Source organism: Pelobates fuscus, chromosome 6 (assembly GCF_036172605.1).
Source record: "Pelobates fuscus isolate aPelFus1 chromosome 6, aPelFus1.pri, whole genome shotgun sequence".
Classification (NCBI taxonomy): domain Eukaryota; kingdom Metazoa; phylum Chordata; class Amphibia; order Anura; family Pelobatidae; genus Pelobates; species Pelobates fuscus.
In genome coordinates this window covers 297,918,354-297,934,693 of record NC_086322.1, presented here as the reverse complement: position 1 = coordinate 297,934,693, position 16,340 = coordinate 297,918,354, and the positions used below count along the sequence as shown (strand labels likewise).

At 48.0% G+C, this 16,340-nt stretch overlaps 1 protein-coding gene across 1 annotated transcript; it reads left to right on the top strand.

Annotated features, from left to right (window-relative positions):
• Nucleotides 1–880: 880 nt before the first annotated feature.
• Nucleotides 881–11,785, top strand: MRGBP (MRG domain binding protein). The gene is made up of 5 exons (XM_063425658.1): nt 881–1,088; nt 1,678–1,799; nt 8,796–8,877; nt 9,158–9,232; nt 10,857–11,785. Exons 1-5 carry the CDS (start codon nt 950–952, stop codon nt 11,048–11,050), a joined length of 612 nt encoding a protein of 203 aa, XP_063281728.1. The 5' UTR covers nt 881–949; the 3' UTR covers nt 11,051–11,785.
• Nucleotides 11,786–16,340: the final 4,555 nt, after the last annotated feature.

Genomic DNA, 16,340 nt, shown 5'->3' with positions numbered 1-16,340 from the left:
TCTGTGCAGTACCTGAGATTCCCCATGAGATGGCGCTGTGTCTGTGCAGTACCTGAGATTCCCCATGGGATGGCGCTGTGTCTGTGCAGTACCTGAGATTCCCCATGAGATGGCGCTGTGTCTGTGCAGTACCTGAGATTCCCCATGAGATGGCGCTGTGTCTGTGCAGTACCTGAGATTCCCCATGGGATGGCGCTGTGTCTGTGCAGTACCTGAGATTCCCCATGAGATGGCGCTGTGTCTGTGCAGTACCTGAGATTCCCCATTAGATGGTGCTGTGTTGGTGCAGTACCATAGATTCTCCATTAGGCGGCGCTGTGTCGATGCAGTACCGCAGATTCTCCATTAGGTGGCGCTGTGTCGGCGCAGTACCTCAGATTCTCCATAAGATGGCGCTGCTTTGATGCAATACCTCAGATTCTCCATTAGGTGGCGCTGTGTCGGCGCAGTACCTCAGATTCTCCATTAAGTGGCGCTGTGTCGGCGCAGAACCTCAGATTCTCCATTAGGTGGTGCTGTGTCGGTGCAGTACCGCAGATTGTCCATTAGGTGACGCTGTGTAGGTGCAGTACCGCAGATTGTCCATTAGGTGACGCTGTGTCGGTGCAGTACCTCAGATTGTCCATTAGGTGACGCTGTGTCGGTGCAGTACCGCAGATTGTCCATTAGGTGGCGCTGTGTCGGTGCAGTACTGCAGATTGTCCATTAGGTGACGCTGAGTACGTGCAGTACCGCAGATTGTCCATTAGGTGGCGCTGTGTCGGTGCAGTACCTCACATTCCCCATTAGGTGGCGCTGTGTCGGTGCAGTACCTCACATTCCCCATTAGGTGGCGCTGTGTCGGTGAAGTACCTCAGACTGTCCGTTAGGTGGCGCTGTGTCGGTGCAGTACCTCTAGCCGCCAGCGGAGGCCGCTTGTCCTCGGTGTTTCCCAGCACTTGCGGCCGCGATGGGTGAGACGGAGGCCGGGGATAATGCCGCGGAGAGACCGGATCCGGCCCCCGAACCCACCGCCGAGGAGCCGGTGCTGTGGAGCCCCGAGGTCGAGGTGTGTCTATTCCACGCCATGCTCGGCCACAAACCGGTCGGTAAGTGGAGGCCGCGGATTATCCCCGGACTGGAGTAAACAGAGCAGCCGGCAGAGGGGTAGGGGTCTGCGGCAGCTCCGTGCGGCCTCCAGAGGGAACCAGGAGAATAATAATACATATTAATAATATATAATAATAATATAATCTAATATAACAATAATAATTATAAATAATATATAATAATAATATATCATCTTACTGCAATATATCCACAGTATTATTATTATTATTACTGTGATTGTTCATATAATTATTACTAATGATTATTATATTGTTATATTATTACTGTGATTGTGATTATTATATTATTACTGTGATGATTTGATTGTATTACTGTGAATATTATATTATTAGCGCTTTGTTTCACGTTACCAGGTAATAATGCCATTTAGCGCTGCCGGCCCCCATAGTGTACCCTGGACAGGTATTGATGGACATGGCATGTAGTGTGTTGCCTGCGTTTATCTATCTTATTATCTGGGAATGTGAAATTAAGTATTTATAATTAGGATTCTGACTCCTCATTTTATGCTATTACCAAGAACGTGAGGAGTTTACGTACCATCTCATCTTGGGTTTTCTTTTTCAGGTGTGAATCGGCATTTTCACATGATCTGTATCCGGGACAAGTTCAGCCAGAACATCGGGCGCCAGATCTCATCCAAGGTGATTTGGGATCATCTGCGCAGTATGTACGACATGCAGGCTCTGGTGAGTCCGCCATAATATATCTTTGACATCCAGAACAAACACACAGAGAATCAGGAATTTACTGTAAGGTCATGATCAGGGCTGCATACCACACACCACGGGCAGTGGCGTACACACAACCCATGGGGCCCCGGTGCGAAAACTGATCCGTGGGCCCCCCCGCGCGCGCGCTTACGCTGCGCGGGCAGGGGCCGCAACACATGGCAGCGGGCACCGGGTCGCAGGGCTGCGACCTGTGTGACCGCGGTATGTACGCCAGTGCATGCATAAACACATACACTTTAAGGACCACTACAGATACCCAGATCACATCAGCTCAATGAAGTGGTCTGGGTGCCAGGTCTCTAGTTTTAACCCTGCAGCTGAAAACATAGCCGTTTCAGAGAAACGGCTATGTTTCACTGAGGGTTAATCCAGCCTCAAGTGGCTGTCTCATTGACAGCCGCTAGAGGATTTTCTGCGATTCTCACTGTGAAAATCACAGTGAGAAGACGCTGAACGTCCATAGGAAAGCATTGAATAATGCTTTCCTATGGGCGGTTTGAATGCGCGCGTGGCTCTTGCCACGCATGCGTATTCGGAGCTGAGAGGCGGAGAGATTCCCAGCGCCAAGGGAGTCCGGCGCTGGAGAAAGGTAAGTGCTTAAGACACACACACACAGAATCTCATGAACAGACGCACACATTTACTGACAGACACACACTCAGTGACAGACATACATACACACTCACTAACAGATGCACACAAACATACTCAGTAACAGACACACACACTAACACACACACTCTAACACACACACACACTCACACACACACACTCTAAGACTAACACACACACACGCTAACACACACTCACACACACTAACATACACTCACACTCACACACTAACATACACTCACACACACTGACACACTCACTAACACACACTCACACTCTAACACACACTCACACACTAACATACACTCACAAACACACTAACATACACATACACTCACAAACACACTAACATACACATACACTCACAAACACACACTAACATACACTCACAAACACACACTAACATACACTCACACTCTAACACACACTCACTAACACTAACACTAACACTCACAAACATTTTTTTTTAAATCCCCCCAGCCTCCTTACCTGTGGGAGAGCTGAGGGGATTGCCTGGGGTCCAGTGGTGCTGCTGGGCTCCTGGGGGGCCGGTCACCCGGTGGGCAGGCAGGCTGGCGGGCGCGCGAGGGAGCACTGTCTCCTGAGTGCTTCCTCTTCAGCTCCCTCGCGCGCCGCGTACTGATGCCGGAGCCGGAAGATGACGTCATCTTCCGGCTCCGGTATCAGTGCGGTGCGCAAGGGAGCTGAAGAGGAAGCACCCAGGAGACAGTGCTCCCTCGCGCGCCCGCAGTACCGGCCAGCCGGATGACAGCAGGACCAGCCTCGGGGGGCCCGGAGGTGGCCGGCTCCTGGGGCCCCCAGGAGAAGAGGCTGGCCCAGTGACATACATACCGGGTCGCAGGGCGGCCGGGCCCCCTGGTGGGCCGGGCCCGGTCGCAGCCGCGACCCCTGCGACCCCGGTATGTACGCCACTGACCACGGGTTTATTCATTAAGATACTAATTGTAAGGTTGACTTGTGTACTACTTGATTCTGGCCTCACATCCAGTCATGGGCGTAGGAACTCCAAAAATTCTGGGGGGGATAGCATTTTTACTCGCCGGGTATATTCTTATTCCGTAAACTAGGAGTTGTTTATCCCATTGTACAGCGCTACGGAATTTGCAGTTGCTATATAAATGATTAAATAATAACATTAAAGGGTCACTACAGGGAAGGGGTTTTACTTACCCGGATACAGCGCCGAATCCTCCTGATTAGAACCACTCCTACCCTTCCCATGAATATTAGAACCACCCCTACCCCTTCCATGCACAAAAGAACCCCACCTACCCCTTCCACGCATATTAGTACCCTCCTAACCCCTTCCATGCATATTAGTACCCTCCTAACCCGTTCCATGCATATTAGAACCCACCCTACCCCTTCCATCAATATTAGTAGCCCCCCTAAACCCTTCCAATTATTTTTCTACCTACCCCTCTCCCCTATCCTTATTAGTAGCCCCCCTAAACCCTTTCAAATTATTTTTCTGCCATGTTAACTAACGCCAGTGCTGGAGTGCCGCCGTGTTTACATTAAAAGGCCTGCAGGGACAGGCTATAGACACCAGAACTACTACATTAAGCTGCAGTGCTTCTGGGGACTATAGTGTTTCTTTAATGTGAGGTAAATTAGAGATTAGTGCCACAAATAATATGCTAGATTGCCTACTTACAACCAGATGAGGATGATGATGGGCTCTAGCTGCAGTCTGGCTCCACTGGTCTGGTGTAAAACAGGCTCTCTGAAGGCTGTTTGTAACTGTGGTCACAAAAATCAATGTTCTGGGAGAACGGGAAGCAGCTCCATTTTTTGGGGGCCCTTTACACAGCTCAAGGTCTGGGTCCCAGGGTCCACCTTCATGTTCCACCAATGAGTTTGTTCACAAAGGTGGAGTGTGTAGGGGATGTCCTGATATGTGTGTAAGGAATGCATTGTGTGAATCTGTGTTTGTATGTGTAAGGGCTGCAAGGTGTGTTTCTGTGTATGTACGGGATGCAGTGTGTGTGTCTGTAAGGGGTGCATTGAGTGTGCGTACGGGGTGCATTGAGTGTGTATAAGGAATGCATTGTGTGTTTCTGTGTGTGTAAGGGTTGCATAATTGTGTGATTGTGTGTGTGATGGATGTCAATCTCTCTCCCTCCCTTGTCACTCTCTTTCTCCCCCTCCCTCCCTCCCTTGTCACTCTCTTTCTCCCCCTCCCTCCATCCCTCCCTTGTCACTCTCTTTCTCTCCCTCCCTCCCTCCCTTGTCACTCTCTTTCTCCCCCTCCCTCCCTCCCTCCCTTGTCACTCTCTTTCTGCCCCTCCCTCCCTCCCTTGTCACTCTCTTTCTCCCCCTCCCTCCCTCCCTTGTCACTCTCTTTCTCCCCCTCCCTCCCTCCCTTGTCACTCTCTTTCTCCCCCTCCCTCCCTCCCTTGTCACTCTCTTTCTCCCCCTCCCTCCCTCCCTTGTCACTCTCTTTCTCCCCCTCCCTCCCTCCCTTGTCACTCTCTTTCTCCCCCTCCCTCCCTTGTCACTCTCTTTCTCCCCCTCCCTTGTCACTCTCTTTCTCCCCCTCCCTCCCTTGTCACTCTCTTTCTCCCCCTCCCTCCCTTGTCACTCTCTTTCTCCCGCTCCCTCCCTTTTCACTCTCTTTCTCCCCCTCCCTCCCTTGTCACTCTTTCTCCCCCTCCCTCCCTTGTCACTCTTTCTCCCCCTCCCTCCCTTGTCACTCTTTCTCCCCCTCCCTCCCTTGTCACTCTTTCTCCCCCTCCCTCCCTTGTCACTCTTTCTCCCCCTCCCTCCCTTGTCACTCTTTCTCCCCCTCCCTCCCTTGTCACTCTTTCTCCCCCTCCCTCCCTTGTCACTCTTTCTCCCCCTCCCTCCCTTGTCACTCTTTCTCCCCCTCCCTCCCTTGTCACTCTTTCTCCCCCTCCCTCCCTTGTCACTCTTTCTCCCCCTCCCTCCCTTGTCACTCTTTCTCCCCCTCCCTCCCTTGTCACTCTTTCTCCCCCTCCCTCCCTTGTCACTCTTTCTCCCCCTCCCTCCCTTGTCACTCTTTCTCCCCCTCCCTCCCTTGTCACTCTTTCTCCCCCTCCCTCCCTTGTCACTCTTTCTCCCCCTCCCTCCCTTGTCACTCTTTCTCCCCCTCCCTCCCTTGTCACTCTTTCTCCCCCTCCCTCCCTTGTCACTCTTTCTCCCCCTCCCTCCCTTGTCACTCTTTCTCCCCCTCCCTCCCTTGTCACTCTTTCTTCCCCTCCCTCCCTTGTCACTCTTTCTCCCCCTCCCTCCCTTGTCACTCTTTCTCCCCCTCCCTCCCTTGTCACTCTTTCTCCCCCTCCCTCCCTTGTCACTCTTTCTCCCCCTCCCTCCCTTGTCACTCTTTCTCCCCCTCCCTCCCTTGTCACTCTTTCTCCCCCTCCCTCCCTTGTCACTCTTTCTCCCCCTCCCTCCCTTGTCACTCTTTCTCCCCCTCCCTCCCTTGTCACTCTTTCTCCCCCTCCCTCCCTTGTCACTCTTTCTCCCCCTCCCTCCCTTGTCACTCTTTCTCCCCCTCCCTCCCTTGTCACTCTTTCTCCCCCTCCCTCCCTTGTCACTCTTTCTCCCCCTCCCTCCCTTGTCACTCTCTTTCTCCCCCTCCCTCCCTTGTCACTCTCTTTCTCCCCCTCCCTCCCTTGTCACTCTTTCTCCCCCTCCCTCCCTTGTCACTCTTTCTCCCCCTCCCTCCCTTGTCACTCTTTCTCCCCCTCTCTCCCTCGTCACTCTTTCTCCCCCTCCCTCCCTCGTCACTCTTTCTCCCCCTCCCTCCCTCGTCACTCTTTCTCCCCCTCCCTCCCTCCCTTGTCATTCTTTCTCCCCCTCCCTCACTCCCTCCCTCGTCACTCTCTTTCTCCCCTCCCTCACTCCCTCCCTTGTCACTCTCTTTCTCCCCTCCCTCCCTTGTCACTCTTTCTCCCCCTCCCTCCCTTCTCACTCTTTCTCCCCCTCCCCCCTCCGTTCTCACTCTTTCTCCCCCTCCCCCCTCCGTTCTCACTCTTTCTCCCCCTCCCCCCTCCGTTCTCACTCTCTTTTTTTTCTCCCCCTCCCTCCCTTGTCACTCTCTTTTTTTCTCCCCCTCCCTCCCTTGTCATTCTCTTCCTCCCCCCTCCCCTACCTCTATTGTAGCGTGGCCGAGCTCTGTATGGTCCGCGGGTACAGGGAGATTTTGTTTCCTGTACCCGCGGATCATACAGGGCTCGGCCACGCTACAGTGAGGGAGTAACAGGAGGGAGCGCTGAGCGCTTCCCTCCTGTCAGCCCCTCACCTCATGCTGCGCCCGGGCGGTGCGCCCTCATGGATGCACCAGCCCGGGCAAAGCTGCAGCCGCCTGAGGCTCTCTACAGAGAGCTCGGGCGGCTGCAGCATGAGGGGGGCCGGCGGATCTGGGGGGGGGATTTCCCCATAACCTGTCCCCCCCGCATGATTTACTGGGGGGAATGTGTGCCCCCCGGTTCCTACGCCCATGCATCCAGTATGTTACCAAGTCCTGTAGATTCCAACTTAAAAACATACCCCGCATCCACCCCTTTCTTACGCAAGATGCTACTAAGGAGCTTGTCCATGCGCTAGTAATTTCCCGCATTAGATTATTGTAACCCTCTCCTAATTGGTCTTCCCAAAAGCCGTATTGCCCCGCTACTGTCTGTAATGAATGCTGCCACCAGACTGATTTTCCTCTCTAGTCAGTCCTCTCGCACCTCACCCCTCTGTCAGCCCTTACATTGGCTTCCTGTATCCTATAGGAGTCAATTCAAAGTGCTAACCCATACCTATAAAGCACTGAACAATTCTAGCCCCTCTTATATCTCTTCCCTGATCCATAAATATACCCCTTCTCAGTCTCTCCGCTCTGCCTGTGACCTTCTCCTGTCCGCTGCTCGCACCCGTACGGCATTCACGCTTGTAGGACTTCTCACGGGTGGCTCCCTTCCTATGAAATAGCCTGCCTACCGCCATCAGACTCTCCCCCAGTCTTCAATTGTTTAGGAAGTGCCTTAAAACCCATCTCTTTAGGAAAGCTTATGGCCTCCCACGGATGCATAACTAGAAACCACCCTATACGTCTACCCCACTCCACCCCCTCTCCCTCCATACGTCTACCCTCCCCTTCCCATACGTTGCCCCCACACACATGCAGACAAACAGGCACACATATAAAGACACACAGACATACACATACTCACAGACATACAAACATACACACAGACAGACATACACAGACATACAGAGAACACACATACACAAACATACACATAAAAAATATTTTAGTCACCCTCCTGTTTCCTACCTTTTTAGGTGCAGGAGGGTGACTTCCCTGGGGTCCAGTGGTGGCTCAGCCTGATGGGAGTCAGAGTTCCCATTCGGACTCCTTCCACCCATGCTGCACTCTATGATTGCTGGGAGGAGTGACCAGGGCAGTCACTTCCTCCCAGCTCTGTCTCATGTCATCCCAGGGGGCACAGTCGCGCTGTTAAAGCGCCACAGAGCTGATTGGGCCCCCTGAAAATGCATAGCATTGGGTAGCCCTAACAGCATGGGCCACCTGATGGGACCCTGAACGTACGGACCCATGTCTCTACCGCGCGGCCGGGGCCACAACACATGGCAGGCGGGCACTGCAGTCGCGGTAGTTCCACCACTGGCCTCCCAGAGTAACCTCTACCTCACATACCTGTCCCTTGCTCTCTCCTAAAGGGCAGCACTCTACTCTCTCCTCCAGCTCTGCCTCACTCCACCTTGTTTGATTGCTATTTCCTGCCCTAATGTGTTTTATACCCCACATCCTATAGACTGTAAGCTCGTTTGAGCAGGGTCCTCTTCAACCTATCGTTTCTGTAAGTTTTCTTGTAATTGTCCTATTTATAGTTAAATCCCCCCTCTCATAATATTGTAAAGCGCTATGGAATCTGTTGGCGCTATATAAATGGCGATGATGATAATAATAAACAAATAACAAAGTGTTACAAGATTGTACTGGCAGATACAATAATCGTTAAACTACCCAACGTGTAGCCATTCAGAATCTGGCAAAACTAAGACTTAAATAGTCAAACTGTGACAGGAGCGGAGTGGAAATAAGTTGGTAGAAATGCCGGATCAATTATTTTAAGCTGCATTTTCCATGAACATTTCAATGTGGAGATTTGTGAATTCATTTCTTTGGGAACGCAGGGTCGTTGAGGTGGTTTCGGGTAGGTTTACAGCGGACTTTAGGGGTCAGTAAAGTGCAGAGTGTGATCATTATTTATGTTTCAGGAGTTTTCTGAAAACCAACATAATGCAAATTGTTTTTATTGTGAGGTTTTTATTTTGCAGCATGAATCTGAGATTCTCCCTTTTCCAAATTCGGAAAAGAACTTTATTCTCCCTGAGGACATAATCCAGGAGGTGAAAGAAGGTGAGAGCACATTGACGTCAGGCCGTAGCAGAAAGGAACATTTCTTTCAGATCTGGTTTGAAAGATGCTGTTCGCCACATTTTCACTTTAAAGGGAAACTGCCCCTATTAAATTTGAGCTTAAACTTCAATCTATACATTGCACTAGCAGTTTTACAAGCAATGTGTAGATTTGCAAGAGCAGTTAAGGCATGACAGTTTCCCTTTAACTACGGAGATAATGATCGCTGTCCCAAGAATCTGGCTCTGGTACAGACTTTTTTCTTTTTCTTTTTTTTCAGGTAAAGTGACATCAGAGGAAGAAATTAAAGAGGAAATAAAGGAAGAGGTGGATCTGCACATAGGCTCCGATGAAGGTAGGACACCCACACTGGCCCCGTCCATTCTGCCCGTCCACCCACACCGGCCCCGTCCATTCTGCCCGTCCACCCACACCGGCCCCGTCCATTCTGCCCGTCCACCCACACCAGCCCCGTCCATTCTGCCTGTCCACCCACACCGGCCCCGTCCATTCTGCCCGTCCACCCACACCAGCCCCGTCCATTCTGCCTGTCCACCCACACCGGCCCCGTCCATTCTGCCCGTCCACCCACACCAGCCCCGTCCATTTTGCCCATCCACCCACAGCGGCCCCGTCCATTCTGCCCGTCCACCCACACCAGCCCCGTCCATTCTGCCCGTCCACCCACACCGGCCCCGTCCATTCTGTCTATCAATCCATATACATCATGTAGGGATCAACCGATATTTATTTAAGAGTCGATAATTGGTACTGATATTCCGTTCATTACTGGGGAGGAACCCAGGCAGCCACACAGGAACAGCTGGCAGTGTAGAGCCTAGAAACAGCTCCCATCGTCCTCAGGCACCCACTAGGAATGATCAGAAGACCCCCAGCAATATTGTGACACCCAGCAATATTGTACATATTGCCAGTGGTGAAATAACGGTTGGAAGGGGACAGCACGGGTGCCACTTACATTAAAGAGGGGACGGCTGGGACCCAGCACACGCTATTTCTTTTTTTTATCCTGTTTCATGTTAAAGGAACACTCCAAGCACCATAACTACTATAGTACTCTGCAGTGGTTATGGTGAAATAATCCCTGCACTGCAAGGCTTAGCACAGACAGAGCCTTCAACTCTCTGGGTGTGAATGACACGTGACGCCCCATGGTAAGAAGTCAATCCATTCTAATACTGTTAGTTTGACATACAATGGGAGGTTAGCAGGCACCATAACTACTGCAGCATACTGTTGGTATTATGGTGCTTGGAGTGTTCCTTTAAAGGGCCACTATAAGCACCTGCATTCTCACTGCTTAATGATCTGCAATTTAGGAGATAAATCACTTTGTTTATGCAGCCCTACACCTCCCTACAAGTGACTTACAAAGTCTTCCTATACACAAGAGAGATCTTGTGTTTAAACTTCCTTTATTGCAAATTTTGTTTAATTTAAAATTAATCTCCTGCTTTGTTAATTGCCTACAGGAGCCTTCTGTGTGTGGTTCAAGTTTAATTAACAAAGCAGGAGATAAAACTTCAAAAGTAAACACAGTGTGCTGTAAGATCAGGTTGAACATTTGCAAAAATTCCATGTAGATTGTGTGTGTCACAGCTAGGGAAGGTGTAGCTAGGACTGTATAAACAAAAAAAAGTGATTTAACTCCTAAATGGCAGAGCATTGAGCAGTTAGACTTCAGTTGCATGATCTATACACCAAAACCGCTTCATTAAGATAAAGTCTGCTTATAATGTCATTTTTAAGGATCGTTTTTTGTATAAGGTTTTGGATGAGAGTGTGTGATCACTATTTCCTGTTGTCAGAGTCCCCTGTACCATCTTTGATCAGAATATTTTATGCAATACGTTTAGCTTGTATTTATGTTCTGATTCCACTGTAACCATTTCCACCACTTGTCTTTTCCCTCTCAAATAATGCAGTTTTTAAAATGCCTGATTTTCCTTTCTATACAGCTTTCACCAATTCCTCTGGAAATACAGCAAAAGGTACAGACAAACCAAGCGTCAAAGAGAAGGAAAGAACGTTGTCTGAATCGGGCGCCAAGGAATCCGGGGACAAGAGGAAAAGGAGCCGACTGACGGAGAAAGTCCTAAATGCCAACAGCAACCCATCCAGCCCAAACGCCAACAAGAGGAGGCGCACATAGTGTGTCATGTGATGGCTGCGATGGGCTTGTGTATGGTCTCTCTGGGTTTCCAGTGTTCTACTCAAACAAAAATCTCAGGTTCTTGGTGATAGCAAGCAGTCTGAGCAAGTTGGCTGTCTCCATGGCGATGTAGTAAATCTCACGGCACGCAGTTTTCAATGAGGTGCTCTGGCTGCACCTGCAATCCTTGTGGTCATGATTTTTAATGAGCCTGTTTTATGAATGTGCTAATTGTCTGTGCCAGGCACTGGGAGTCAGGGGCGGTTGGATGAGATTTCACCCTGCGAGATGTGTTGTACCCTAGCATAGCATGTAGAACGTGTATCATGGCTGCTCTGTCCACGCGTGACTTGCCACGTTACAGTCAGTTTCCTCGGCACGGTCATTGCTATGGAAGTGTTTACAGGGATGGATTGTGTCCTTTACATTCAGGGGAGTGTTGTTGAAACAAGATGTGACATAAACTCACGTAAATACAAGCCTGGGCATTCCTCCAACAGTGCTGTCTGTCTGTATGCCATACCTAAACTGGCACTCATACTATGTAACTGAAAATTCAAGAGAAGTAAAAGCACAATCCATGGGTAACGTCTAGTTAGCTATTAACTTGTTCCAATTCACTACGAAACCTGTATGTGAGCATTTTACATTGCGACCTGTTTGTTGCAACTTGTTATTTAATTCTGTTTTTAATGATATTTTAAGCTTTTGTACATAAAGTGTTGTTCTACTCCAGTGTTGATTTATTTTGTTCTGGAGAATAAGGATAAATACTGTATAAAGAGCAGTAAATGTGAATTGTAAGCAGGCTCGCCGAGTCTGCTGAAATGGAGGACACCAACCGATAGAAAATCGTAACCCCTCTCGGGAATGCAATCAAATGTTATTAATTAACAGCTTCAAAAGGAATATCTAAACAGGAAAAAAGCTCAAGCATTCAATGATTGTAGCTCTGAGTTCCTGCGTGGGAGCCTCCCTTCAACTATTACTCTGGTGATCAGGATACGCCATAAAGTGCCTGTTTACACATGCTTTTCAAGTGGCCGTACAGGGGAAGTCTGAATCACAATAGAGAATCTTGGGAAATAAGCAGAATTCCAGCCGCTGCTTATTGAATTGGTGATCATTTACATGAAATAAGCCAAATAGCAAATGATTAAGGTAAACTAGAAAAATGGTCAGACTTGTGGCAGCTGACATTTAATGTGGATAAGTGCAAGATAATGCATCTTGGACGTAGAAACCCAAGGGCAGAGTACAGAATATTTGATAGAATCCTAACCTCAACATCTGAGGAAATGGATTTAGGGGTGATTATTTCTGATGACTTAAAGGTAGGTGTTATAGAGCACCATGCCATTTGTACAGAACACTGGTGAGACCTCACTTGGAGTATTGTACGCAGTACTGGAGACCGTATCTTCAGAAGGATATTGATACCTTAGAGAGAGTTCAGAGAAGGGCTACTAAACTGGTTCATGGATTGCAGGATAAAACTTACCATGAAAGGTTAAAGCTTGGAGGAAAGACGAGACAGGGGGGATATGATAGAAACATTTAAATACATAAAGGGAATCAACACAGTAAAGGAGTATAAAAATGATTAACAGGATAAACGCGTTTCGCTGTAAAAGCTTCTTTAGTTGGCTGTGATCACCCCACAAATTGACACCAGGCGTTTACACCTGAGAGCTAAGACACTGAAGAATCTTTCACAGTAAAACGCGTTTTGGCATACAAGGACTGTACTACCATACATCCATTAGAAGGATTTCCAGATGCAAAGTCGCCTAAACAACACTGGACGTCCTCACACCATGCATGAGAACTTCCAGTGTCACCGGAATCCCCATAGGAAAGCACTGAATAATGCTTTCCTATGGTGAATTCCTAATGAGAGCATGGCCATTGCTGCACATGCGCATCAGATCTTCCCCGTCAGCGGCAGGGGGGGCTTGACTAAGGGGGAAGCTTTGTTTAGCTGGCACTATAGTTTCCCTTTAAATTGAAGGTTTAAAAATAATTTCAGGAAGTATTACTTTACAGAGAGGGAAGTGGACGCAGGGAATAGCCTTCCAGCTGAAGTGGTAGAGGTTAACACAGTGAGGGAGTTTAACCCCTTAAGGACCAAACTTCTGGAATAAAAGGGAATCATGACATGTCACACACGTCATGTGTCCTTAAGGAGTTAAGCATGCGTGGGATAGGCATAAGGCTATCCTAGACTTAATATAAGGCCAAACGGTTCTTATCTGTCGTCACATTCTATGTTTCTAAGTGGCTAATGTGAGTAGCACACAATATACTAATGCCCCCTACGTGTATTATTCAGTAAACAAGAAACTGTAAAAAAATTTAAATATAAATGTACATTTTAGGCTAAACTGGTAAAATTCTCAAACTGCTGTTTTTCCAGCTTTGTAATGAAAGTATCTGTGAGATTCTTTTCTAAGGAGTGTCGCGTCCCTGGACAAACAGATCTGACCCAGAAACTGAAAGCCAGCCAGGCCTGAAATCAAGACTAAGGCTTTTGGTGCTGGTTAAAGGGGACACTCCACGTATTATATAGCTTATTGTTCGTGTGCTGGAAAGCAATGGTTGCCGACTCTGGAACGACGTTCTGGCCAATCTAGCATTCTAGTTCCTGGTCTTTAACCAAACATTGCTGAAAGACCCCTGCAGAGTCTCAAAATGCACCTTTTGGGGGAACATGCAGAAATCCCCCCGAGATCACATGGTACTCCATCTGAAACACCCAGCTGTAGATTCACCAGTGAAGACTGAACCTCAACATCTGGGCTAAGCTACCACCCATAGAACCATCTCTACTTCATGCAGACTAACTACATGGGCGTAGATTTTGCTATTTTGTTTTCAGTTTAGTGAATACGCCCTTTTAAAAAAAAAAAAAAAAGGATTCTTTATTTTCAGGGTAAAAACAGTTTTACAGAAAGAGAAGGTTAATAGTAAGGTAATAACAATGTGAGAAAACATCGGTTAGGTCTTGAGAGAGTTTGGCACGTTACATTTTAGAGTTGTTCTTTTGGCGATACCATTGATTTATGGGCCGGCTTAGGTTAAAGTCTTGTGGGCCAGATAAATGTTAAAGTTGCTTATGGTTGGGTCCCACACGGGGAGGTTGGGTCTAACTAGGGCGCTGTGCCCCGGGTTGTGAGCTCAGTCGGCTGTGCTTATTCGTTGGTTTAACCCCTTAAGGACCAAACTTCTGGAATAAAAGGGAATCATGACATGTCACACATGTCATGTGTCCTTAAGGGGTTAAGACTATGGTATAGTTGGCGGGTTCTTTGTGCCAGGGGGAAGGCTAGGGGGTGATTCGTTGTTAGTTGTTCATCGTAGGTGGAGCAGGGTGGGAGGGTAGGTGATTGTGAGGGGTGAAAGGGGGGTTGTTGTTGCTGCCCTCCTGGTGTCCCCCCTAGGCCCTGTTTGGGCGGTTTGAGTGGAGGATGTGGTGCGTTTTGGTCATTGTTGTGGCAAGTGCTGATTGGCGGTGGAGGCGTGATTCCTGGGTTGTTGTGGTTTCACCATGGAGTGGTGACAGAATTCTCTAGCCATGGGTCCCAAATTTTATGAAAGGAGTTTGGGGTATCATGTATTTGTGCCGTTAGTTTGTCCATGTCTATGCTGTCTGTTATTTTATGGTGGATTTGATTTTGAGTGGGTATGTGTGGGGTTGACCATACTTCCGCTATTGCTCTGCGGGTGGCTAAGGCTATTATGGCTATAAGTTTATTTTTGTTGCGGGTAAAAGGGTCGATGGGTTTTGAGAGTAGAAGTGCCCAGAGGTCTAGGGGTACTGGTCTGCTAAGTATTTTAGTTGAGGTTTGTGATGGATTTCCATAGAGGGATGAGTTTGGGGCAGTTCCACCAGCAGTGGAGAAAAGTGCCGGTGTCACCGCACAATTTCCAGCAGAGGTTGGAGAATACGCCCTTTTAAAAGCAAACATAGTGAATTTCTATAAGAGGTTATTTACTAAACTGTGGAGTGAGAAATAAATGTGACGTATGAGGCCAGAATAATGAAGGTGGAAGAACAATGGGACTGGAGACTTCTCCCATTGCAGCTGTTAGCTGAGATTTTCCAATCTGTTTATTGATTTAGCACAATTGATGAGTGATCCATATTCAGTACAGTATATATTTCTCTTGGTGTCAGTAAGGTAGTACAGTTTGCAGCAATTCAGTGAAACTCCCAGCCAATGACAATACAGCGAATGGATGGATTATGGCGCTATAAACAGATATCTTCTAACAAGCAGTATCATTCTCCTTGTCACACAGTTCAGTGCAAAAAATACCTCAAAACATGAAATGTATGGCAAGGGTATAAAATCATGGCACGCTCTGGGCATTCCCTTTGCACAGTACCAGGTGGTGATTGGTATTGGGCACCTCCAGATCCGGTGTTTATACAAGGTACAAACAAATATGGGTAAGAGTATGTGTGCATCTTTATAGTAACCCTTCACCCACCATATGCTATGGAAGGAATCGCAGGAACCCCACGTATCACTCAGGGGAGCTGACAAATATAAAGCGGAAAAATACATAACATTTGTGTCCAGGAACATAAGCCTATAAGAATATACTATAACATAATTATAAAATAAAAAGTTGTATAACTAAAGTTGGTAGTGGTGTGCCGAAACCGCTGAGTGGCTAGGCCTGTAATAAAGAGGACCCACTAGTCGTAACTAATTTATGAAAAAGGGAACAGTGGTAGGGAAACTTAGAGAAAGCGACAGCAGGTAAGGGGGAGGGTATTCAGGCTATATATGCCAAATAACCCCACCCACAATTTCAACTCCCGCCTTATATATCTGTCCGGGAACATAAGCTGAATATAACATAACAATTAGGAAATGGGAATAAGTTGTATAACTAAAGTCGGTTGTGGTGTGCCGAAACCAACGAGTGGTTAGGCCTTCAATAAAGAGGCCAAAAAGTTATCAATAAAGGTTTATTAACCCCTTAAGGACACGTGACATGTCATGATTCCATTTTATTCCAGAAGTTTGGACCTTAAGGGGTTAAACATGTTAGTACAAATGGATTGCAGTGCAATATTATGAAATGCTAGTCTGACTTCTTTCTCAGGATTAGGTATGTACCTACTAGAAGCGGAAGATTTCCAAAGACCCATATATTTTTATGACGTGAGTGGGTATATTTTGATTTGAAGCGGACGTTGCTGCTTTTATGCGAAATGATGAAGGATTTAACATCTTGATATACAGTGTAAAGCTTTTTTGGTTTTTTTTGTAAATCT

Excerpts from the sequence above, each read along its gene's own strand:
- MRGBP (XM_063425658.1), top strand. The coding sequence starts at position 950 with ATGGGTGAGACGGAGGCCGGGGATAATGCCGCGGAGAGACCGGATCCG. Across the intron at positions 1,800-8,795 it reads TGTACGACATGCAGGCTCTG|CATGAATCTGAGATTCTCCC; the intron begins GTGAGTCCGCCA and ends TTTATTTTGCAG. Across the intron at positions 9,233-10,856 it reads GCACATAGGCTCCGATGAAG|CTTTCACCAATTCCTCTGGA; the intron begins GTAGGACACCCA and ends CTTTCTATACAG.